Raw genomic sequence first — 26,300 nt, forward strand, 5'->3', positions numbered from 1 at the left:
CAAATATAGCAAAGGCTGGAAAATCCATATGAAATTATGTGGAATAAGAAGCAAAACCACACGCTGGAGATAAATTCAACAGGTGCTCTCTCCAAAAAAGAGGAAAATAAAGTATGTATATATAACTTATTTTTAAAGACATCTTCTTAAAAGTAAATTTTCCAAGATATTTCTATGTCATCCACCCAGACCATGGTCTGATTTTCCAAGTTATAATTTATTAATTGTTATCCTGTAACTAATAAAAATTTAAATAACTTGAAAAAATTCATTTTAAGGGCAAATATGAAATATAAAGTGAAAAGTTATCACAGAAGACTGAATGGAACCAATATTATTTTCTGGAAATTGTTCCTATGACACAGGCATACCTTTTCCTAGGAATATTTGCTCTTCTGAAGGCAGAAAGTTATAACTAGGAATTCTAATATTTGCCAGAAGTTCCAGTCAACTTGATAGGATCATTTTTGAATCAAGCCTACACTTGATCATGTATAGGCTCTGGTTGTGCTACATATAATGAAAGATTCTATTTACAATTTCCGGAAGAGAAACTGCTATGGTCCAGAATTGCTGGTTTAAAAATAGGACAACTCGAGCTCTCCACAGGATTGTAAATATGGACTCCCTTCCCAGGTTCTTAGCAATGGTTTCATGTGCCCAGTTCTTTGAATATGCCCAAGTGTCTGAAAATATATTCGTTGTCTTCACAGTTTCCTGTTTCTTCAACTTTACTGCATCATCAGGGATCATTCTGTCACCAAATTATCCAGAGGAATACGGTAACAACATGAACTGCGTTTGGCTGATTATCTCTGAGCCGGGAAGCAGAATTCACCTCATCTTTAACGATTTTGATGTGGAGCCTCAGTTTGACTTCCTGGCGGTCAAAGACGACGGGATTTCTGACATAACCGTCCTCGGCACCTTCTCTGGCAATGAGGTTCCCTCCCAGCTGGCCAGCAGTGGGCACATAGTTCGCCTGGAGTTTCAGTCTGATCACTCCACCACCGGCCGAGGGTTCAACATCACTTATACCAGTAGGTTTCCCACACCAACACCACTCTCAGGTCCCCCCATTTACATGAATACAAAGTTGAATGTAAGGCTGATAGTTCAGGGGTTTATAATCACTACGGAAATGATGAGAGTAGCAAAACCCTACAGAATTATCCTGATAACCTAAGAAATGCATCCCTCTTTTTAGGTTAGTGGCTTGGTCGCTCCTATAGTAAGAATTGAACCTCTCACTTATCTTTTCTGTCTCTCTGATTTTCCTTCCTCCCTTCCTGACTTCTTTCCATCCATCCATCTGTCCATCTTCTCTTCCAACTATCCAGCCTTCCATCCATCCATCCATCCATCCTCCACACAACAAAATAGTGTGGTAAAAAGGAGTGAGGCATTTGGGATCAGGAGCCGTGAAATAGAATACCAGCACTCATACATACTTAGTGAATTTTAATAAGACAGCTAACTTTTCTTTGCCTCAGGTTCCTCATTTACAAAATAGATTATATTTAAGAACATCTACTTAAATGCATTATTGAGGGATAAAGTCAAATAATAATGTTAATATGAGTAATAGTAAATTATAATTTTCTGACTGCCTACTTCCCTTAGGTACTGTGCAGAGGATCTGCCAGTAATTATTTCATTTAATGTTACAGTAACTCTGGGATATACACTTGATACTCCTCGTTCTGTAAATAAAGATAGCTAGGCTCAGATCATCAGAGTAATATGCCCAAGGTCATATAATAAACATAAGAGCCAGGATTCTAACACAGATATGACCGAACCAAAATCCTTTCCACCACCTGCCTGAGTCTTCTCTCTTTTTCTTAGTGCATATGAAAAGTGTTTTCAAACTGTAAAATGCCATATAGATGGTAGTGATATCTATTGGTCCATATGCACACACTCTCTCTCTGTCTCACTAGATATCAATATCCTGTTATTTGTTGTCTTTACTTATCTATCTGTGACCACATACCTGAATTTGGGGCAATAAATTACTTTATAAGTAGGTTCTGTTTCCTTCTTTTTTAACACACATAATTAATACTCAAGTATTTTTATTCTGCTTATTTTCTTTTTCAGCATTTGGTCAAAACGAGTGCCATGATCCTGGCATTCCCATCAATGGACGACGTTTTGGTGACCGGTTTCTACTTGGGAGTTCAGTTTCTTTTCACTGTGATGACGGCTTTGTCAAAACCCAGGGGTCGGAGTCCATTGCCTGCATCCTGCAGGATGGGAATGTTGTCTGGAGCTCCACCGTGCCCCGCTGTGAAGGTCTGCTATCATTTGCCAGTTATTCTCCTTTGAAATGGTACATCCAACTTAAAAAGAAAACAGCAACAGCATTGGCTTCCTAGGGCTGCCGTAACAAAGTATCACGAAGCTGGCAGCTTAACCAGCAGAAATGTACTGTGTCCCAGTGCTGGAGGCTGGAAGTCCGAGATCAAGGTGTCAGCAAGGTTGTTTCCTTCCTGAGACTGTGAGGGAGAATCTGTTCCGGGCCTCTCTCCCAGCTTCACTGGTTCCTGGTGGTCTTTGCTATTCCCTGGCTTGTAGAGGCATCATCCCAGCTTTCTCCTTGTGAGAATGCCTCTGGGTCCAGCTTCCCCCCCTTCTTAAGGACCCCAGTCATATTGCATTAGGGCCCACTCTGATGACCTCATCTTAACCAATTATATCCGCAGTGACCCTAATAGGGTCACATTCTGAGGCGCTGGGATTAGGAATCCAAAATATTAATTTCTAGGAGACGGAATTCAACCCCTAGCAACAATGCAGTTTTAAGTTAGCTATTTGGTGGCTCTTAACGTAGCTGACATGTGTACTGCCTTCTCAACATTTCCACTCTGATTACCTATGTAATAAAACTAGAGACAAAAATTTTAAGGAGACGGATATTACCTCTGATTAGTCAATTAAAAACTATTTACTTAGAATATATATTTACAGCTTCCCTAGCAGAAGTCTGTGCACAATGAGCTAAGAAAAGCTTTTTCTAAAAAAAAAAAAAAAAAAAAAAGCTTATCTCCAACTAATACCAAAGAAATGAAAAATTTTTAAAAATACACATATTTTACAGCAGCTTTGTGTTTACAGCAGTATTGAGTGGAAGGACAAAGAGTTCCCATATCCCTCTTTCCCCCTTGCTTGCACAGGCTCCTCCATGATCAACATCCCCACCAGGGGGCTACATTTGTTACAGCAGATGAGCCCACGCTGCCACGTCATCACCCAAAGTGCGTAGTTTACATTAGGGCTCACTCTGGATGTTGTGCATTCTACGGGTTTGGACAAATGTATAATGACATGTATCCCTCATTATAGTATCTTACAAAATAATTTCACTGCCCTAAAAATCCCCTGTGCTGTGCCTATTCATCCCTTCCTCCCCACCAACCCCTGGCAGCTATTGATCTTTTTATGGTCTCCATAGTTTTGCTTTTTCCAGAATGTCACATAGTTGGAATCATAGAGTATGTAGCCTTTTCAGATTGGTGAGAAATCCAAATTTAAAAAAGGAGGTGAAACACCATGTTGCCTATCAGATGAGCAAAGATTTACACACATTAATAAGAGGTACTACTGGTAAGGTTGTGGAATAACTAGCATTTTCTGGCCATGCCATTGAGGGTATAAAATCATGATGTCTTGGTGTAAATTCATATCAAGGGTCTCAAACTTTTTCTTAACTTTTGAGCTATAAATTATATTTCTGGATCAATATAATAAGGACATATGCAAGCAACTATGAAAGGATGTTTTTTCAAGAATGCTTTCTGCAGTACTAAATATAAGAGAAAAAGCTGGAAACAACTAAATTTCTCACAGAGGATTGGTTAGATAAATCATGACACATTCATATGCCAGGATAACATGCATCATTAACAAAGATCGAAGATGCTCATTGTATGTTATCCTGTGAAAGATCACATGATACAACCACCTGTGTTGGAATATACCATTTTGTAAAACATATAAATATATAAGTATCTCATGATAATAATAAAAAATCTGAAAAGGAAGGTACATCCCGAAATATTAATTTTGATTATGGATGATTTTCTCATTCTTTGTTTATTTTAATTTTCTCAGTCGTCTTCAGTGAAGGCATTTCTTTTATAATAGATAAATAGAAAAGAAATATACATCAGATGTAACCTACCACTGAGGGTTACTCTCCTTCACAGAATACCTTGGTCTAACCTCACCAGCACTGTGACCTGCAGGTGTTCTAAACAAAGGCAGAATCTAAATGTGGGAGGTGAAACCCCTGGCTGGCTAACCAGCAGTTTGGTGCAGTGGTTTTCTGCCTCCAGCCCTACCTCCAAAGTTATTCATCATTATTTTAAGGATCAGTACTATTTTGAGTCAGCATTGGCTGACTCTGCTAAAATTGCAGAAAGATGTACTCGTTTCCACGCTTTCATAAATTGTTAAAGCAATTTTGTGGACGAAGAGCACCACCCGGGGGTGGAAAATTGATATATTGAATGGCAAGAAAACAATAGTAGGATTTTCACTTTTATTTATTTTCATCACGTATTTTAAATGTATGGTTTTTATATTTTCCATTTTATCAAAATTTAATAAATGGATGGGTTATCATCCTTTCTAAGGAAGTACACACACACTCAAGGGTGCTCAAACTAATGATAGTAATAATGGTGCATGATTACATATGTTTGCTGACACTGCTCCAGCCAAGTGTATTGCTGTTGACTTTGAAGCATGAATGATTTCATGAGAAAGAAGGTTAAAACAAACAGTCCTCTCCAGTCTCTGTCCTCTCCTGGCCACGATTCTCGCTGTCATTGGTGTGCTTCCCTGTAATAGGCTGTGTGCAGGTGCCTTGTAAGCTGCAGGGCAGGTAGGTGCCTCCGCACAGTCAGGGAAGAAAGGGGTGCCAGTAAGCGGCAGGTGAGGATTCACATAAAGTCAGCCAGGAGGACAAAGTGTCGCATTAACTGTGAAGGGACAATTCTCTCATTATTTGGAAGAGAACTTCAGATGAAGTTCAATGCAAAACTCAGCTCTGTGTTTTTAACAAAGAAAACCCTTAACACAAAGGGCTACTTAATGGTGAAAAAGATTTTTAAAGTTTACTCGTACTGAGAACCCAATTACTGAGCACAGGTGAATCTCAGAGAAGTATGTAGATAGTCTGATAATATAATTGACTAGATACCCCAATCAGTGCCCTTGCTGAAGAGAAATAGAAATCCTACTTTCAGAATTAAATCGATCTAGTTGGAAATAATCAAATGGCAATGAAAGATTGAGTGATACAGACAAATAATTTGATTTGATTTAAGAGATGCATAAGGAACCTCATATTCTTTAAAGAATACACATTTGCTGTTTTTCTCAAGGATCATTTTTTATAATCAGTTATATAATTGGTCATTGGTCATATGGTGAACTTTAACAAATCAAAGTAAGTCTAGGCCACGTGCACTGATCACATTCCAATTAAAGTGTAAATATATGATAACCATAAAACCGCAGGCAAATGTCTGGAAATCAAAAAGCCCGCTCCGAGGAACTGTGTATTAAGAAGGAAGTCAAAATAATTCTTTAAAACAATCACACTGGATTTGTCATATTAATTAATTCCAATAAGCCATGTGCTATTGGGAAACCCTGTGAAAGAGATTCTTTCCTATTAAAAACAGCATGAGACCACAAAGCCGGCGCTGGGAAGAAAATGCCCTCGGTGTTGGACAAAAAGACAAAAAATAAAGGAACTTATTGCTGAGGCTAAGAAATTGGAAAAAAACAAAAATAAGTTAGAATGTTACATTAAGAAAAATCAAATGTTAGAAACATTAATTCAGTGCAAGAGTTAGTTCTTTTTTAATATCAGTAAAATAGACAAACCCTCCATGATTATAATGAGGAAACCAGGAGAAATGAAAATTAGAGGTATTCAGCAAAATAAAAGAGAAATAACTGTGATTACAAAAAACATAATTTAATATATAATAAAATAAATTATTGTTCTTAATTATAAATTTATATAATGAGTGAAAGGCTCACAATAAAGGAAGTTTTTAAAGGTATCTTGCTTATTTCTTCTGGCAGAATTTATCGGAGGCCAGCACATCAGAGGTGTATATTGTGTGGACTCTGGATGAAAAATTCCTGTTTGTTCTGCCTCTAACTTGTCACCATTCTTCAGCACAGCTTAGTGTCCTTAAAAACACAAGTTATTTTGTGGGAAAAAATAACTGTACAGGAATATATCACCAACTTTGTAGCAACAAATTTTAGAGTTTAAAGGAAATTGTTGATTTCCTAGCAAAATATAAATTATGCAAAGTGACCCAAATAAAACGCGCAAAATGTAAATAAACAAAGTACCATAAAAAGTACTTGAAAAAAGGTTAAAGATTGGAAAAGACACAGCACCAAAGAAATGCATAAATAAGTTCTCTGCCTTTCAAGTTCAGAGAATTTTAGTTTTGGGAACGTTATCACAGATAATGGGAAAAATGGGCTAACCCCTATATAACATTTCATACAGCCAGTATTCACGTAGCATACCCAAGCCAGATAATTACGTTAAAAATAAAGCTATAGAAAAATGTGTATAGCCAAGAGGGCATTATTTTAGGAATACAGTATCAGGTAATTCACCAATGCAAAGAGTCAATAAATCAGAGGAGAATTTGCATTCCAAAGATCTCATTCACATATTTGCTTTTTTATCATCACCTATGTCAATGTGAACGTCACTGGTGCTGTTCGCCAGACATTCCGGATCTCCACCAAGTAGGACTTCTCTTCTTGGTTCCCTTATGGTTTGATGAAATTTGGTGACAGGTTCTGGCCAATTAGGTATAATGGAAGTGATTTATTCAACTTATGGCCCAGAGCATTTGATTGCTACAGCAAGACCTTTTTCCACGTGCCGCAGCTACTGGAAGAAAGAGGCTGTGGGGCAGCCCCCTAGACTGTGTGAGAAATAGGTCTCTCTTATTATAGCTATTACATTTGGAGTAGTTAGTTACCACAGTATAACCTAATTTAAGTTGGCTGATATAGCAACAATTGAGATCATTTAATATCTTAGTGTTTTTGATAATCTATAATTTAAAGATTAAAATGTCTATTTCATCAGGATAAAGTGATACAAGTTCTAAAGTTCAAATGCACTGTAAATTATAAAATGATATGCAAAAGACAAGACATAAATAATAGTAATGTGTGACAATTTAGGTACATTCCAAGAAATGTGACAACTCAAGATTTATAGAAAGCTTTACTAAAGCAAACTTATAGTTTCATATTTATGTGGGAAATAAGACATAGGAAAGAATTCATCATCTAGATTTAGAAATGTCTCATGTATCAAACTTTTAAAAAAATCTGTTACTAGATGCTTTTCTTATATAGTATCTTTGGATAGTTAAACATGAAATAGGTAAAATTAATATGTTTAATTTAGTTTACATTGTATTCTAATAAAGGTTTGTTACAACATGTCAAAAAGCAAAGGAATTAAATTATATTTAATACTGATCTATACGGACATATGATGACATAGGCTAAAAATATGAACTTAAGGACTTAACTAGAAAATATGCTAATGATAATTAGTAAAAATAGGTTGTTTTTCAGAATTTACATTGTCTAAAGTAATGACAGTTTTCTTCAAGAACTCAATTCAGAAAAATGATGCTGATTTTTTCTTATATATTTCTAACTACAGACATAATTCATACCTATTGCAGCTTGTTTGGAAAAGAAACTATATCAGGAAAAACACATGCTCCACAAAGCAATCACATTGTTATCCACTATTAACATGTTTTTAAATTTCCATCACTAGTTTTTTGTAATAGAATTTTTCTCATTAACTTTAGATTATACTATATGTACAATTTTGTATCCTGCTTTAAAAAATATAATATTCTACTGCAAAGATTTTCTCATAGTAACAAAATTTCAAAACATTACCTCAGATGTATTTGTGACATTCCAATATGTGGTCACATTCTTTTCTTAATTTTTAACTTTTCTTTTCTCTTTTATTTTCTATTATAAGTGAAGCTACTATGATTACTTCTATAGATTTCTCTTTGTCAGATTTTTTTTCTAGTACCAAAGTCTAGATAAAATTTTATAAAATTTTTCAACATTTTAATGCCTATTGCTATTTTTCCGTAAAAGACATATCTTTTAAGAAATGATATATATTTTTTAACTGGGAACATTTTTGTATATTTTATTTGATATGCATATATTCACAAGATGATTACAAAGATGGCAAAGAACTTTGAGAAAAAATAGATAAAATCTGAAAAAATATGTGGCTAGGCAGAAACATGTTAAATATCGACATGCTATTTAAAAATTCCTGTGGATTATACAGAAATGCATAATCACTTTTCCTGCACAGCAGGCACATCCCTCCAGAGTCCTTTTCTTCTTTGTAACTGTGGACCACTGCTTGTTGCAGAGCATGTCAAAGGAAATGATGCAGACTAAATCTATGTTTATTGAATTTGTTTGAAAATTTTGCTTTGTTTTCTAACATTCGCCAATTTTGTATGATGTATGTGGCAAATTATTTCAAGAAAATGAACACAACTCAAAGTGAATAAACACGCACATATATCATTAAAACATATTTCTCTGCATACACACACACAAGCATACACACCACAGAATATTTCAGTTTTAGACGTCAGGTAATTTTAAGTTTGCTAATCAGTAGCTGATTGTTCAGTTCTGAAAGTGTAAAATATGAGTAGCAATAGTGTTAACGCCTCATGAATTTGTTGTGCCAATTGAATGTGATAATTCATGGAAGTCATTTAGCACAGAGCGCCCACTTACACCTTACCTTTAGGAGGTGAAAAGAACTTTGCTGTGAGTTGATGATAAATGCCCAGATGTGGAATATGTAGGCTCTGCTTTCAATGAACTTACTTAGGGATAAGTTTTGCTAGTATACTTGAAAACATTGAATCCATGAACACAGAAGAACAAATTTCTGCTGTAATTGGCGTGTCACTGTGGTACAACTTAATATATTTGGTTTGAACTACTGATATCCTGTGCATCATCTTTCAGCCCCGTGTGGTGGACATCTGACAGCTTCTAGCGGAGTCATTTTGCCTCCCGGATGGCCAGGATATTATAAAGATTCTTTAAACTGTGAATGGATAATTGAAGCAAAACCAGGACACTCTATCAAAATAACTTTTGATAGGTAAGGAAAACCGTTTTGTTTCTTAATTTGGACCTAATGACCCGTGCATGTGCAATGGTTTTATTGAAATCGATCTTTAAACTTAGAAATATGACAGTTCTTCATTGGTTCCCCCAAAGGAGTTCATTTAAAAAGAAACAAGCACTTGCTCAATAAGTTTTCTTCTTGAGTTTTATCCTCTAAGTTCACAGTTAAGGCACCTCTGAAGACTTGATTGAAGGCGACGTGGTCCTGGATGACCATTTCCCAGGGCTCACGGTGGCTGGCCCTTGAGTCCCACTCTGGATTTTGGAGCTGTGGATGGAATCCATTCTGCTTTTTGTTTGGTTGGACACGGAAGCCCCTTTGGTCCCTTAGCTCCCTTCTGGAACAGTGCAGGAAAACAGCTCTCCCAGTCTTGTGATGGCCATTGGTAACTGACGGGTGACTTTAAGTTGCAGACCTGGCTATGGAGTGTGTATCACAGATTAATTACTTGTGAGTGGTTCTATCAGTGGAATGTTGTTCAGCTTAGCTATTTGATAATCTAAAACAGATGACCATGCTTTTTGAATTGTCCATAGCAAAACATTTTTCCATTTGCCTCAACAATGACATGAATTTGATTATTAAAAACCAAGAATGTTTTGGAATGAACTATATGTTTTAAAATATAAGGAAGCATCGTTGTTTAGCGCTTCAAGCTTAGTCTCTGAGCAACATAGGGCTTTCTCTAACAATGACCTTCTGCTTGATTAGATTGAGTTTAGGGTTTTGACATTTAGAATATTATAATGTCTCAAGACACATGAACATTATTATATTATTTTTCTTTCTGTTTTTCACTAATTTTCTAATAGCCAATGATAGCATCCATACAGAAAAACTTTTTAATGGGAGTTACATTATCTCTTAGTAATTATTTGCATTTGAAATTATTATTCATTTTATTACTTACCTTTGATAGAATCATAATGATCTCCAGTAGAACAATCTCTCAGAAGAAAAGAAAAATTTTCATTTATGTCTTCATTATATTGGAGAATGGATCTTTGTGTATAATCTTAATCATTGGGAAATTAACTCTACAAATATTCACTAAATTGTTTGGTTTCTTACTAATTTTCCACTTTGTAGTATTGAGAGGGAAAAGAGCAGAAGCACATTTTGATTCCCAGCAGGCACATTAAATTTAGATTATTTGGTAAAAATAGTGATTTTACATTCTGGTTTGGCACAATTTATTAGCACTCCATTTTCAGTTGCCTGAACAAAGATATTCACATGATTTTTTTGCAATCTTGTCTTTTCAATATTATTGAACTGTGGTATTTGCTGAATTCCATTTGTAAGTACGAACATTTCTGATATTTTCAGACATTTGTGATTTAACACAACTCATTGAAGGTTAATTACATAGTGCAATATTAGTTTATACCTTAAGCTGTGGGCTCATATCCTAATAAGGGATGTGTTTGTACGGACAATTTTAAATGTCATACTGATGTTATTGTTATACAATGTGTGTTAGGTTGCCTAATAATGAAAAGTGTTCAGATTTTTCTCTTTCTGAGGTTTTCCTGGAAATTTTCCACTGTTGAAGTGTACAGGCTCTTAGTCCTAACTGTCACTAAAGAAAGAAGATGTGAAAACTTTAGTGCAAATATTTCAAATGAGATTTATTTCACGCTTACCTAGACTTCTTGAATTTGAACTCAGACTACTGAAAAACATAGGATCTTTTTCTCTTTTTTTGTTGAATTATACTTGAGATACAACTTTTTATTAGTTTCAAATGTACAATACAATGATTTGACATTTGTATATATTGCAAAATGATTGCCACACTAAGTCAATTTACCATCTATCACCATATAACGTTACAACACTTTTTTTTCTTGTGATGAGAACTTTTAAGGTTTAGGTTTTTAGCCATTAAAGTTTGCAATACAATATCAGTGACTATAGTCCCCATGCTATAAATTACATCCTTATGACTATTGATTTTATAACTAGAAGTTTGTACCTGCTGATCCCTTTGGCCCATTTTACCCACCCCTGAAACCCCCTCCATTCTGGCAACCACCAGTCTGTTTTCTGAATCTATGAGTTTGGTTTTGTTTAGTGGAATATAAAGCTGCGCTGACGCCAAAGGCCCAGCCCGTGGCCATATGCTGGCCTAGCCACATAACGCACCAATTGTTTGAATTCCTCTTTATGGAAGATCTGGGATCAAGGGACTATGCTAAGGTGGTTGCAAGGACATATCATTATTGTGCATTTGCACTAAGAGGAGGCTCTATGACTTAATGGTAAACAGGGCAGAGCAGAGCCCTTTGGTTTCAGCATCTGTTTTTGTAGTTCTATGCTGTGAAGCTAAGATAGCTTGCTTGCTCTCTCCCCCCTCTCCTTCCCGATTAGCAATATTGGATGCAAAGCATGGGGGTAAGGTGCAAGCTTCCGTGGAATTCTTTGTCTGAAAGCCACTGAGTGCCTCCCAGGCTCACGATGCATAAGCTGCTCCCTGGGAGCACAGGCGGACGCTTGGAAACCGGGTTAGCTCTTTGAGGACTAGACGGGCCCATTTAGAATATTATCTCAGTGCCTGGAATAGTACCTTCATTGCCTCCAAGAGGACCCAAGTGGCTGCAACTGGATATAAATGGAACATGGGGCCAGATTCTCTAGAAGCATCATGTCCTTGGAAGAAAAGTTGAGCACTTTCCGGAAGCCATTCTCACTTTTTCAAATCACTGATGTAGCTTTTAGTTTCTGAAGCAGCAATGTGCTACATGCCCTTCTATGTCCTGAAAGAGTTAATGCAACTTAAAAAGACAAAGGAGTTTTTTTTTGTGAAAGGTATTTTAAGTATTGTCATATATTTTGAATTACCCCCTTTCTTTAAGAGATCATTTCACTTCACTTATGCTCATTTTAAGATATCCATAATCATGTTATACAGGATGATGAAAAGTAATTTGAAAATGCATAATGATCGAGTTTTCACTAATTGGCGATTTTTTTATTTACTTAGGCCTTTCTTTCTTTCTGAAAGCTAATCTGGTTCACAGTATTTTCATTTTAGAGCTGAATGACTGCCCTCTTTTGTGTTTGTGATGTTACAGGATAAAGTACTCAATAAGAATACTCCTAGAAGAAAGTGCTATCCTTCAATATTATAGGTATCCAAGTTTTTAATAAGTGTATATAACTGTAAATATTTTATTTCTATTGCTACCCATGGGCTTTAGTTAATGAATGAAGATGTTATGGGAAGATCTGTAAGTTAATGTGGCTTTGCATTTCTTTTCTAACTGGGTACGTGTCACCGCAGATTTCAGACCGAAGTCAATTATGACACACTGGAAGTCAGAGACGGGCCGGCCAGTTCGTCCCCGCTGATCGGCGAGTACCACGGCACGCAAGCCCCGCAGTTCCTCATCAGCACGGGGAATTTCATGTACCTGCTCTTCACCACGGACAACAGCCGCTCCAGCATTGGCTTCCTCATTCACTACGAGAGTAAGTCAGCATCCGCATCTCCAGGGACGTGGTGGGGCGGGCGGGTGTCAGCTCAGGACACAGGTGCTCATTTCCGAGCGTGCAGAGAGGCGCACCGACGGATGGATCCTGACTGCCTTTGTGCACAGTGCATTGCACCGCCGTGAGAACTTCCTGTTATTAATGAGAGAGCGTGTTGGGGATTTTTTGCTTTAAAACTGAAAAAGACATGCTAGTTTATTATAGAGTAAAATAACGAAATAATTAAAACAATGAAATGTGTTCATTTAATATGTGATGTAGTAATAAATTTCTGCTATTAAAAAGTGTACCTATTGGCCAAAGGACCTATAGGATAGAGGACGAAAATTATATATCCTGAGCCATATATATATAATTCATATATATATATATTTTTTTTTGATGAGGAAGATTGGCCCTGAGCTCACATCTGTTGCCAGTCTTCCTCTTTTTGCTTGAGGAAGATTTTCGCTGAGCTAACAGCTCTGCCAATCGTCTGCTATTTCGTATGTGGGATGCCACCACATCATGGCTTGATGAGCCGTGTGTGGGTCCACGCCCAAGATCTGAACCTGTGAACCCTGGGCTGCCGAAGCAGAAACACGAACTTAACCACTAGGCAACCAGGAGGCCTCCATCCTGAGCAACATAAATATATATATATATGTGTGTGTATATATATATATACACATATATATATATTTTAAATATTGGCCCTGAGCTAACATCTGTTGCCAATTTTTTTTTTTTCTTCTTCTTCTTCTTCTCCCCAAAGCCCCCCAGTACATAGCTGTATATTCAAGTTGTAGGTCCTTCCAGCTCTGTCATGTGGGACACCCCCTCAGCATGGCCTGATGAACAGTACTAGGTCTGTGCCCAGGATCCGAACTGGCGAAACCCTGGGCCGCTGAAGCAGAGTGTGTGAACTTAACCACTACACCACTGGGCTGGCCCCCTGGGCAATATTTTCTACTAGAAATATATGGTTAGGACACTTGTGGTGCTTATCTATCAGTCCATATGGACAAGTTTCACCAGGTAAAGAGCATATGACTGAGAGAGGAGAAGGAATTAAAACCCAGCCAAATTTTGATAAATGACAAATAACTATGAATCTTAAAAATTGTTAAAAATATTTAAGAACAATTGTTGGAAGTATTTAAACACAATTGCTAAAACATTATAATGCAGTGTATTTTTCAAGGCAGCCCAATATCAAGTATTCCTTCCCATTTTTGTTTCTGTAAGTTCAAATTTGGCTCTTAGGCTTTCTAGCTTCTGAAATTAGGATTTCAAATCATTACATTATTTTTTTTTTTTTAAAGATTTTATTTTTTTTTTCCTTTTTCTCCCCAAAGCCCCTCTGGTACATAGTTGTATATTCTTCGTTGTGGGTCCTTCTAGCTGTGGCATGTGGGACGCTGCCTCAGCGTGGCCTGATGAGCAGTGCCATGTCCGCGCCCAGGATTCGAACCAACGAAACACTGGGCCGCCTGCAGCGGAGCGCGCGAACTTAACCACTCGGCCACGGGGCCAGCCCCAAATCATTACATTATTTTACAGTACTATTTATGCAAATATACTTCTGGAGTATAGCTGAGGGGGATTCATCCTCAGAATAAACTTTAACACCAGTTAATTAAAAATAACAGCAATTATTCTTTTCTTTGAAAATGCTTCACTTTCAGAGTAGAATGGAAGAAGGTGGACGAGTAAAGTTCACCTTCAGATCTGAAGGAATAAAAGTCTTATTTTGCAGGACTTCTGTGGCTGTCCTTTATCAGAATCCTTTCCCAAAATAAACAAAATGAAGTTTCAATGTTATTGTAAAAATATATGCTTACATACACCCACACATGTAATTTTACAAATGCGCAAACAAGGTCATATCTCACGTGCTGGATTTGTGTGTGTGTGTGTGTGTGTGTAAGGAAGATTAGCCCTGAGCTAACATCTTGTGCCAATCTTCTTCTCTTTTGTGTGGGATGCCACCACGGCATGGCTGACAAGCGGTGCTAGGTCCATGCCTGGGATCCAAACCTGCAAACCCTGGGCTGCTAAAGCAGAGCAGGTGAACTTAACCACTATGCCACCAGGCTGGCCGCTAACACACTGGATTTTTAGTCAATATTTCTTTTCTTTTTCTTGCCTTTCTTTCCTCCACATCACTTCCTACTACCTATGTAAAACTCTGCCCAAACCTTTCCAATGAACTCAAATGAATAACTTGTGTTTAATTCTGTTTTACATGCTCATGAGTATAATTACATGCAAACATATATATATATGTGCATATACACATATAAAGTTTTGTGTACTTTCTTATTAAAAGATGGAATCATATTCTACTTATCCTGATAGCAAGAGAATTGATTATTAATGATTTAAAGAGTAATTTCAATTGAATTCAGTTATTAGTTTGGCTTCATAAACATGTAGCATTTATTTCAAAGTAACATATTTTTTAAGCTTGAAGTACAATTTAAGAACCAGGAAATTTTATTTTTCGGCTGTTTTTAATGCCTCTTTATCCCTTTGTTCTGGAGTAAAGATGTATGCACGTTACAATCATCTGAGTCTGTAAAACTCCATTGATCAGCTTAGTGCTCTGTTCTCTCCACCTCACCTCCCACTGGTTTTGAGACTAGAATTGCTTGGCCTTTGAATATATAGCTGGATGAAACTTAAGAGAATCAGTGTTTTCAGGCACTGGTAAATAGTCGAATAGAGTCTTTCTGTCTACTCTTGTCTCTCTCTTATTCGTGTACCCATGGGTGATTCTGCCCATTACCAGTGCCCTTTGAAGAAATGTGTTCAAAGCCCATATGCAGACAGTAGAAACTAATCTCCATTGCTCATCTAAATCATTTACATAAATGAGGTGCTTTTATTCTTTCTTTCTTAAAAATCAAAGAATGATAGAAAGTCAGTTCACAAGTTCCTATTTAGCTTATCATCCTCACTAATATAATAATTTAATTTAATAGGCATCTACTTCTAACAATAATCTTTATAATCTTAAAAGAGTGGCTGGATTGTGGTTCAGGGTTCTTGTGATTTATCCTGTACTTGAAAGTAGACCTGAGCCCTTGGAAGGCTTGCTTCCCTAACCTGGAGCGACCCCTCGAGAACAATACTTTTTGCAACTTTTCTTTCTTCCTTCAATAAAAAGAAGATGAAAACAATTACCAAGCTGGTGCATTTGTAGTGGAGTGATAATTGTGTGCATGTCAGAAATTCCACATCTCCTGGAGTCGAGAATTCCTTCTCCTTCCTACTTCATTGGAAAAGTGGGGAGCTGTAGTCATTGATGAGGGCAGAGCCCTCCGCAGGTGACAGGATAGGCAAGATGTCGTCACAGCATCAACCCTCCTAGAAGGGACAGTGGTCTCAACATGCACCCACATTCATACTGTGAACCCCTGGTGGCCCTTCCAGAAGTCTCCGTACATTTTTTGTGCATCCTTCTGGGTGAAAGCATTGAAAGTATACTGGGAAAATATTACTGGGAAGGATGTCACACTGAAGCTTGACTTGTTATCACCTCAGTGTATTTACTGATCATTGTATATTTTACGAGAAAGGAGGGAAAGTCATTTTTACAAGAAAATGAGGTAGGAAAGGCCTGGGATCTTTAACACAGTGGTTGTCAGCTGGGGTTGTAATTACCGGCTTTAAAACTATGCAGATGCCAGAAGGCTAGCTCAGATGTCCTAGGCTGCTGCCTCTGCGAGTGGTATCAAGACCTAAGTACTTTTCGAGAGCTCCCTGACCACTCACATGGTCATCCCTGTTTAGAGAGCATGCTGAACAGTTTTTCTCAAACATTACTGTGCATTAATATTCACCTGGGGGTTTTAGTAAAATGTAGACTCCTAAATTCAGATCTGGACTTTATAATTCAGTACATCTGTTGGGCAGGCCTGAATTCTGAATTTCTGATCGAGTCCTCAAAGGGCTTCTGAAGGAGGTGGCTTGCAGGTGCCAGTGGCTGTCAAAGACAGCTCAGGCAGGCCATGACAAATGTAGGCCTGACACATGGGTACCAGGTGGACAGAGAGCCTGCAGGCATGTGCGGGGGAACATAGAGTGATGAAGGACCTAGGGAGAAAGGCAGAGATGGGTGAGGAGACAAACGTGGAGAACACACATATTCCAACCCCTTTACGATTTTGACCATTTCTAGAACCCTTTGAGGAAATATGTTCAGAAGCAAATATCCAAGCATATGATCGACGTTGTAAAACATCCTTGCTTTAAAAAACTGTTAATGACTCCACTTCATGCCCAGATGAGCACATGAAAATCTATGTTTAGAGCATTTCTTAGAACTGCTTTCAAAAGTATATTTTTAACACCATTTCAAGAAAGAAGCAAGATTCCATACATGTAAATGTATATATCCTACAACTCAATTCATGTACAATTCATATGCAATTTTTAAAAATTTGCAATGGGCAAAGGAATAAGTTTTGTCAAGTGAGTGTGTGCAGATTAGTTTCCTGAGATTCAATGACTTTTTTATGATTAGAAAGGGAGGCCAGTCAAGATGTAATGCTAATAGTTGCAATACAATTGGAAAAATGGATGCAACACACACACGAGAGAGAGAGAGAAAGAGAGAGAAGAGAGAAAAATAGACAAAGACTTAGGTTTGAAGCTCAGTAAATAATATGATGTGAGTAATTTACTTAATTTCTTGGTCCATTTCCTCATCTGTAAAATGGAATTGTAACTGCTATTTCAAACCCTTTTGGAGGCTGTGGAAAGTGATTAAGCTAAAGCTGGCAGATAAAAGATTTTACTCAGGGAATATCTACTCCCTTCTTCGGATTGGAACTTTTGTAAGAATAGATAGCTGAACAGAACTTTACTTTTGTCAAATATACATTAATATAATCTGCACATGGAGCTTTGCAAAGTAATCATCTTCCTTTATTCACAAAACAGCAAATTTATTCAGTCACTTATTTGACAGAGGCCAAATGAAATGAAGTATATTTATAACATTAGCATCAAAAAACTCATAGTGGCATTAAGTTTCAAGTAAGAAACACTTGGAGCAGCATCTGGATGTTCTTAGAGCTTCAATAAAACCTGTTGCTCCACCTTTTTCTTTGTGTCTTTGTGGCTGGAGACAAGAAGGGGAAAGATGCTCTAAACGGTACTCTGAAACTCTGTTGGGCCTTCCCTTCAAAGTGCTGAGTGCCTGTCCCCACAGTCTGATTTTAGACTCTCCGAAAGGTCTCGTCCCTTTAAACCACTTCCCTTCCTTTATGGTTCCACGCCCTTTCCTCCTGTCATCGTTTCCTGGTTCCTATATATGGCGTGTTTCAGGTGAATTGACCACCAAATCTATTGCACTTGTACCACTCAACATTTATCCTCGCGTGTAATAAAAATCCTCAGGTAATCTGTAATGCTAAGGAGCACAATATCTCCACATTTCATAACTCAATATTTTTACCCATTTTTTGTAAAACTGATTGAAGGATTAAACAATAGAATATAGTTGATACTAACCAGCAGTTATGACTTTAACACTTTTATTTATTTTTTAGTTCACTTTCACATGTAAAGAATCCTAAATTTAAATTTGTATACTTAGGTTTCCTCTCATATTTTTCTCTTTTTTCCATACAAATTTTATGGGCGAAAAAGTTTGCTTACCATTTACAGATTTCATTATGGATACTATTGAATAATGTTAATACATTATTCTCACATTGTCTAAAATAATAATTCCTATTATTGTTACTCACAGCAGTGCTGTGAGTATAGTGTAGTTTAGTGATCATGGGAAGTCATTTGATAAAATGGAATCATTTAGTTAATTGGTTTTTCAGGAACCTAGAGACTAAACCATTTCTTTGGCAAAGCTTCTTCTTTTGAGAGAACTGTTACATTGATCTTGATGCTACAAAACCAATCAGCCAATCTTATGCACCCACTGTACACTGGTACTGTGCACACTGTACAGATGCTGCGTACGATCTTTGGGGTGCTAGGAAAGAGGTCATAGACACTGCCTTAGAGTACGAATGCCCATGTGTGCATGTGTGTGCATGTGTGTGTGGAGAGAGAGACAGGAGCAGTATAGATGATGAATTTGGGGACAAGCAATGCCCTTGTTGCTTTGGCAGAATCATGCCTCCTGCATGGATGGAAGGTGTGCTTGCATCTGTTGTTTAGGACAATAGACATGCTGTTTTTTATGAAATGAGAATGACCATTTAAGAAAAAGTTCCTGGGAAAAATGATGCTCTATTTTTTTCACATTGGTACTTTTTCTCTTCATTGTTTTATTTTTTTCCTTCGGAAACCTCACTGTGATAGTCTTTTCCATTGTTTTTTACCCACTGTTAACCAAACTGTGAGGTTGAGGGCAGAGACCTGGAGAGTGCAAAGTCTGTCTACTACATTCTGCTACATTGTACTAATTCTGAAACCAACTGCAAGTTCAGGGAGTTCCCAAAATGACCCTCAGGTCTGATCATTTGATAGAAGGACTCAAAAACTCACTGAAAGCCACTCTACTCACAGACGTATTTATTACAGGGAAAGGAGACAATTTAGAGCTAGCAAGAGAAAGAGGCACAGAGGGTAGAGTCCGGAAATGGGTCTAGCCTCAGAGCTTCTAGCCGTCTTCTTGCCTTGGAGTCATGAATGGTGTCGCCTCCCCCCAGCCATCATATGTGACCGTATACTGTCAACCTGGAAAGCTTACCTGAGCTTCCCTGGCCAGAGATTTTGTTGGTGTTTCATTGCACAGGCATCATTGATTGAATCATTGCCCACATGGTTGAACTCAGTCTTCACGTGCCTCCTCCCTGTAGGTTGGAGTGAACTCATGTTGCCTCAGGGGCCCACCCTGAGCTACTGGTGAATATAAACTGTCAGTTGTGGTCCAGGGCCCCCTTATGAATAACAAAGACACTCCCACCACTCAGGAAATCCCAAGGGCTTAGAGGTGATCCCCCAGGAGCTGGATCTCTCCTTGAAATCACATTCCTCACTACACATTTTTGAACAGTGGCTCAGCTGTCCTGCTTATGTGCCTATTCCTATTGAAACACATTTTAGTGTACTAATGAAGAAATATTATCAGTTATTATTTATTTTAAAAAGTCACCCCTTAGTTGTTTTGCATGGTAAAATATAAGCAATGATCAGAAATGTTATTTGAAAGATCATTTTGGGACTGAAGAGTCTGAATGTTGATAAAAATTTACGATTTTTGATTAATATTTCCCATCATAATTGTAATATTCTGAAACGTATGGAGAGAGTTATGATAGCAATAGCAAAGTCTTTTTTATTTCTTTGTATTCATAAACATTATAATCGTATCCTCTTCTTTTATTCCCATTTCCCTTATCTTTTAAAATATATATTATTCTAGACAGAAGAGAAATGTGGGAGATGGAGAAAGAAACTCTTATAATGACGTGATCATAATTACTTGACTTTATATAGCACTTCACTTTTTTAACATCTTTTGGCATAGGCTAATTGTAGCCATCTCAAAAGTGGCTGACTTAAGTGCAAATTTTTAAAAAATGTATAGACTTATGGAATGCAATTTTAGAAAATCAGCTCCAGTGCAGTTTTCATTTGCATTGTATGTGTATGGGCTTGGGTATGTTTATGCATATATATCACAGTTGAAGTATGACTACCGAAATCTAACTGGAACATAAAAGATAGAAAGGAGACGGAGGGGGAAAGGGATGGAGGCAGAAAATGGAAAGGTTTAGACTTCCTTTAGCACAGTTCATTGGCTTTCAGATGAAGAAAGGTAAAATTCAGAGAGGTCAATGAAGCGTTCAAGGTCGTACCTTAGATCCTCTGGCCAACAGTGTAACAATACACATCTCTACAGAAAAACAGACTCGCAAATTTGAAAATGAATGCTTTTTATATGAATGAATTGTTGACTTCACTTGCATAATTTTCCAGTTCTGATAATGTCTGGGAATATGTTATATATACTTTGGCACAAATATTTTTTTCTTTTCTACAAACCAGATAAGTCCTTCCATAATGTCTTTTTCTGTGCATCTAGGTGTGACTCTAGAGTCAGACTCTTGCCTCGATCCGGGGATCCCTGTAAATGGTCGGCGGCATGGCAGTAACTTTGGCATCCGATCTACAGTGACTTTTAGCTGTGATCCAGGATACACACTAAGCGATGATGAGCCACTTGTCTGTGAGAGGAACCATCAGTGGAACCACGCGTTACCCAGCTGTGATGGTAGGTACAGCCCAAGGAAGCAGTAAATCATAAAAGAGTGCAAAGTCATGCCAATATTAAATGGTTTGGGTGGTATGTGTATCTTACGAGGTGGTATAATAGGAATAAAGTGGGATTTCTATTTGAAAGCTTGTACACCTTAAAAATATTATTGCTGTTTAACACTTGAAGTTTACCTAGGAAATTTTCTCTATTAGGTAGAGCATCTGTTTAGAAATGAAGAATAAAACATTGTGGGCTGTCCTTCAACTTTATCTCCAAACACACAATCTCATAGAGCTTATTTATACACGTAACCTTATACATAGCATTTCTCGAAGGCAGCATGTGGCACCACATAGTGAATGTGCATATTTTACATTGTCAGCCCTGATTTTCCTCTGACCCAGGTCTGAGTGTCAGATGGCTTCTTCTAGGTCTGCACAGCCTGCCTGGGTTCTCTCAGACTCTTCCTCTCTGGCGGAGCTCTCTTCCCAGGAACACTGATTGTCGGGGAGTTCCCCGGAGGTCCCCAAGTGGGCTTTTGTGCTACCAGCCAGCCACTCCCCCTGCCCTGCACAGATATATATATATTTCCATTTTAAGTACTTTTTTATAAGCATTTCCATTTGAACATGATATATGCATTCATTAAACACCTTGACTTCTTTTAAATGATATACCAAAAATAACAGGGATTATGGGACAATTATGCTGCGGACCACTCAAAATCTTTGACCTTTGTCATGATAGTATTAATCTAAATGATAACTGGTACTTTGAGAGAGTGCCTGCCAAGTGTAGGGGGCAGCACATAGTGGCTGAAGGGCTTCTCAAGAAGTATGAAAAATCCACGAGACCAGTAGAGTGAGAATGCTGGCTTCAGGCAGTAGCGGATGGCAGACAAGCTCAGCATCTGTAAAGCCATAGTTTAAGAGGCACAGAGGGAGGCAACCTGACCTGAACCATGAGCTGAACAAGGCAAGGGGGAGTCCAGCTGGGAGAGGCTCCTAGGTACACATGGATCTGAAAGAGCTCCTTTTTTGTGCTGAATATGAGCTGAGGCATTTTTCTTTTCCTGTTATAGGTTATAATTCTGCTATATCACCTCCACTTGCCTAGGGAAAATGTTGCAAGCACCCACATAATTTTCACATGATGCTAACACCATTTTTCTTTTTAACAATCTCAAATAAGCTGTTTATATAGAAACATGTACTGTATCAGGATAGACTAGAAATTTAGAGGATTGGCAAAAATCTATAATCTTAATTCCTCCTAAATTTCAGTAAAAATAAGTAGTCCCCCTTTATCCATGATTTTGCTTTCTGCAGTTTCAGTTACCCAAACTCAACCATGATCCAAAAATATAAGGGAAAATTCCAGAAATAAACAATTTGAAAGTTTTAAATCACTTGCCATTCTGAGTAGTGTGATGAAATCTCGCTCTGTTCGGCTTCATCCCACCCAGAATGTTAATCATACCTTTGTCCTGAAGATCCATGTCATAGATGCCACTCGCCCGTTAGTCACTTACTGGCCGTCTAGGTTATTAGATTGACTGTTGGGGTATCGCAGTGTTTGTGTTCAAGCAACCTTTACTTTCCTTAATGATGGCCTCAAAGCACAAGGGCAGTGATGCTGGCAATTCGGATAGGCCAAAGAGAAGTTATTGCTGTTAATCTCTTACTGTGCTTAACTTATAAGTTAAACTTTATCATAGGTGTGCATGTACAGGAAAAAACATAGTACATATAGGGTTCAGTACTAAGGGAGGTTTCAGGCATTCACTGGGGGTCTTGGAACAAATGTATCCTCAGGGATAAGGACGGGGACTGCTGTATATGAATCCTCAACATGGACTATGAGTATTTAGCTCCCACATATTCCCCATATGAGGACCTATCAAAGCCAACTGCCTCCTTTCAAAGCAGGAATGATGAAGACCTGTGAACACTAGGTGTGCGTAAATTATTCTAAGAAGATGTGTCTTTCATTTTCATTCTTTTTACATTAGAACTTAAATCAAGTCTAAAATAATATGTCACCTTAACAAATGTCTAGAGGACCATAATATAAATAAATTTACTTATAGAAAACATCATAATATTAAACTATTATGAGAAGTCCCGTAAAAGTCAAGACAAGGACAACTTCCTCAGTATTGGAAATATTATTTAACATTGTCCAGAAGAGGCTAACTAATGCAAAAATTTAAGAAAATGAGATGAATTATAAATATTAGAAAGAGAAGATGATCAATTATTAGTAATAATAAGTTCTTAGTAGGCGACTACATTCAGAATAAACATAAATCAATAGATTTCCACATAGGATGTAACTTATTAGAAGTATAATAGAAATATATATAGGAAAAAAGCTAAAACTTGCCATAAATATATCTAACAGGAAATGTGAGAGCGTATTATAAAAAATAAAATAGAAATTTACAACAGAAAACAAAATGATACCCTAATAAATAGGAATACATACTGCATCTCTAGATAAAAAAAATGAAAATTAAATGTACAAGTTTTCTGCAAACTAAGTTTTAAATTCAGTAAAATTGAATTAAAATTACTTTGGATTTTTAATAGAAATTTGCATACATTTAAAAAGTAATCTGAAAGGTTAAAGACTGCAAATAGCAAATATATATTTAAAGAATGATAAAGAAGGACTCTCCTATCCGTATCATATCAATCATCCATATCCATATCATATCCATATCAAAGCATACCAAAAACATGAAATAATGAGAACAGTATGGAATTACCACAGAAATATACAGAGAGGTTAATGGTACAGCATAGGGATTATATTAACAGATCTATGCCTTTAGAGAAACTTAATTATTGTAAAATTATTCCAATTTAATAAGGAAGGATGACCTATTTGTTAAATGATGTTGGTCAAAATGGAAATCTGATTCGATTTTAAAATGTTAAAAATATAAACAAATGTTACACATCAATTACAGATAGAAACATAAAGATTCAAAACTTAAAATCCCTATGTGAAAATATAATAAAACGTTAAGACAACATTGTATTGAATATACATTTTTTCATTTATTTATAAAAATATAAATGTATAGCTCAGTCAATTTTCCCGGATTAAAGATCACATAAGATCAAGACCATACAGATCAATAAATAAACTTTACCAGCCCCACAGAAGTCCTTTTCCTATCCCCTCTAGTCACTGCCCCCACAAAGGCTACCACTGTCTTGACTTTTTAGCACTGTAGCTGATGTATACAAATGAAATCATACAGAATGTGTATTTTGGTGTCCAGCTTCTTCCATTCATCCTTACATTTTTGAGATCCATCCAGATCATGTCACTAAGCTGTATTTCATTCATTCTCATCATCTGTACTTTGTCACATAAACCAACCACCATTTTTTATTCCATAATACTGTTCATGAGCATCCAAGTTGTTTTGAGCACCTTTTCATATGTTTGTCAATATGTCCTCCTTGGTGAAGCACTTGTTCTTTTCTCATATTCATAATGAGTCATGTGTCTTTTTCTTATTAAATTATAAGCATTGCTTATATATTTACATGCAGTTCTTTTGTTGGATCTGTGCATTGTAAACATTTCTCTCACTCTGTAATTGTCCTTCCCTTGTTGATGTCTTCTTGATGAATAGAATGTTTTAATTTTAAAGTTGTCTAATTTTTCTATATTTTCACTTGTGATTGGTGCTTTAAATATAGTATTTAAGAAGCCTTGCTACCCTCAGAGTCGTAAAGATATTCTACTATTTTCTTCTCAAAAACTTTAAAAATTTTAACAGCTTTATTGAGGTATAATTGAAATGCAGTAAACTGCCTATTTTTAATGTGAATAGTTTGATATGTTTTGAGATACATACACATCCATGAAACCATCACTGTGGTTAATAACTTGTTCGTCATCCTAAAAGTAAGCACACTTTTTTCTTTCAAATTCAAATTTCAATCCATCCAAAATTTTGGGTAAGGTATGATATAGTGTCTAGATCCATTTTTTTTCCAATATGGCTGTCCAATGAGACAGCATCATTTATTGATAAGATCATTCTTTCTCCACTGCACTGTGCCATCAATTTTGTTACACAAGTGACCATAAATGTGTGAGTCATTTTTTTTGTCCATTGAGAAATTTTAGGTTTTAAATCTTGGAAAGCCTCCTGAAGAAATCTAGAAACTAAATGAAATACATTGACAGATTATATATGGATGTAAAAATTCATCTATTAAAAAATTTAAAAAAGGTAAAAGAAGAAGATCAGACTACAAAAAACAGTTGCTCTGTCCATGTAATCACATTCGAAATAATGGTATCATATAAATGGATGAGAGAAGAACAAGGACACAAATAAGCCAAGAGATCTATAAGGAAAACGTACACAGGCAATTCACAGAAGATACACAACAGGCCAATAAACACTTAAAAATATGCCCACTGTGACTAGGAATCCAGGAAACACAAATGAAACAGTAACTCTGCTCCCCTGTTGGATTTGCACAGAAGTAAAAATGTCAAATTACTCTATATCATTGAGGGATTAGGGAGTTGCATATTCCTTAGACACTATTACTGGGAAATTAAAATGATCCACCCTTTTTGGAGGAAAGAAATAGCAAGTCACAGAGCAATGTCTATTGTGTATATGGACATGTACATATCTGTAAATTATAGGTACACACAGTATATACACAGAAAATGTTGGAAAATAGACATTCTAAAATTGTAGCTGTAATGCCTTCCTAATGGGAGATAAGTAGGCTGTTAAAGAGAGTGAAGAGAGATTTCCAATTTGTAGCTTTGTATTTTTTGGTGTTATTTGAATTTTTATTATCATGTTTTATTTTTGTAATTGGAACTGTAATAATGAAAATGTAATAATAAATGTAATAATGAAAAAACTAAAAGTTACCCATGTGACTACTGGATAATGTCAGAAGGATACTAGCTAGGGGACTAATTAAAAATTTGTAAAACCCGAGAATGTCATAAATAGTATACAAAACTATTCACTATATTTTTAGGGTTCTTTATAAACAATAGTTATAGCACAAACACTAACCCTTAAAATTCTTAATAAGAATTCATGTGTAAATGAACTTTAATATATTTTATTAAATCACTTAATCCAAAATTTGAAATGAAATAAGTTAAATGTATGAATAATTTTATTTGAATATTTACATGATATGAAACACATATGGCTTTATTGTACATTATTGTGTAGTTTTAATAGTTTCCTTTTTTAAATTTTGGATTACCACTAAAATTGGAATTCAGAAATGGAACACATGTAAGTGTTCTTTT

At 36.6% G+C, this 26,300-nt stretch overlaps 1 protein-coding gene across 1 annotated transcript in view; it reads left to right on the forward strand.

Moving 5' to 3' along the window:
• CSMD1 (CUB and Sushi multiple domains 1) overlaps positions 1–26,300 on the forward strand; it is a 1,825,670-nt gene that overhangs the window by 1,443,164 nt on the left and 356,206 nt on the right. The window contains exons 15-19 of the mRNA XM_046648453.1: positions 714–1,040; positions 2,104–2,298; positions 9,103–9,241; positions 12,555–12,742; positions 20,808–20,996. Of these exons, the coding sequence (XP_046504409.1) occupies positions 714–1,040; positions 2,104–2,298; positions 9,103–9,241; positions 12,555–12,742; positions 20,808–20,996 (1,038 nt within the window). The remainder of the gene's footprint in view (positions 1–713; positions 1,041–2,103; positions 2,299–9,102; positions 9,242–12,554; positions 12,743–20,807; positions 20,997–26,300) is intronic.

The sequence above is a fragment of the Equus quagga genome, chromosome 22 (genome assembly GCF_021613505.1).
Source record: "Equus quagga isolate Etosha38 chromosome 22, UCLA_HA_Equagga_1.0, whole genome shotgun sequence".
Classification (NCBI taxonomy): domain Eukaryota; kingdom Metazoa; phylum Chordata; class Mammalia; order Perissodactyla; family Equidae; genus Equus; species Equus quagga.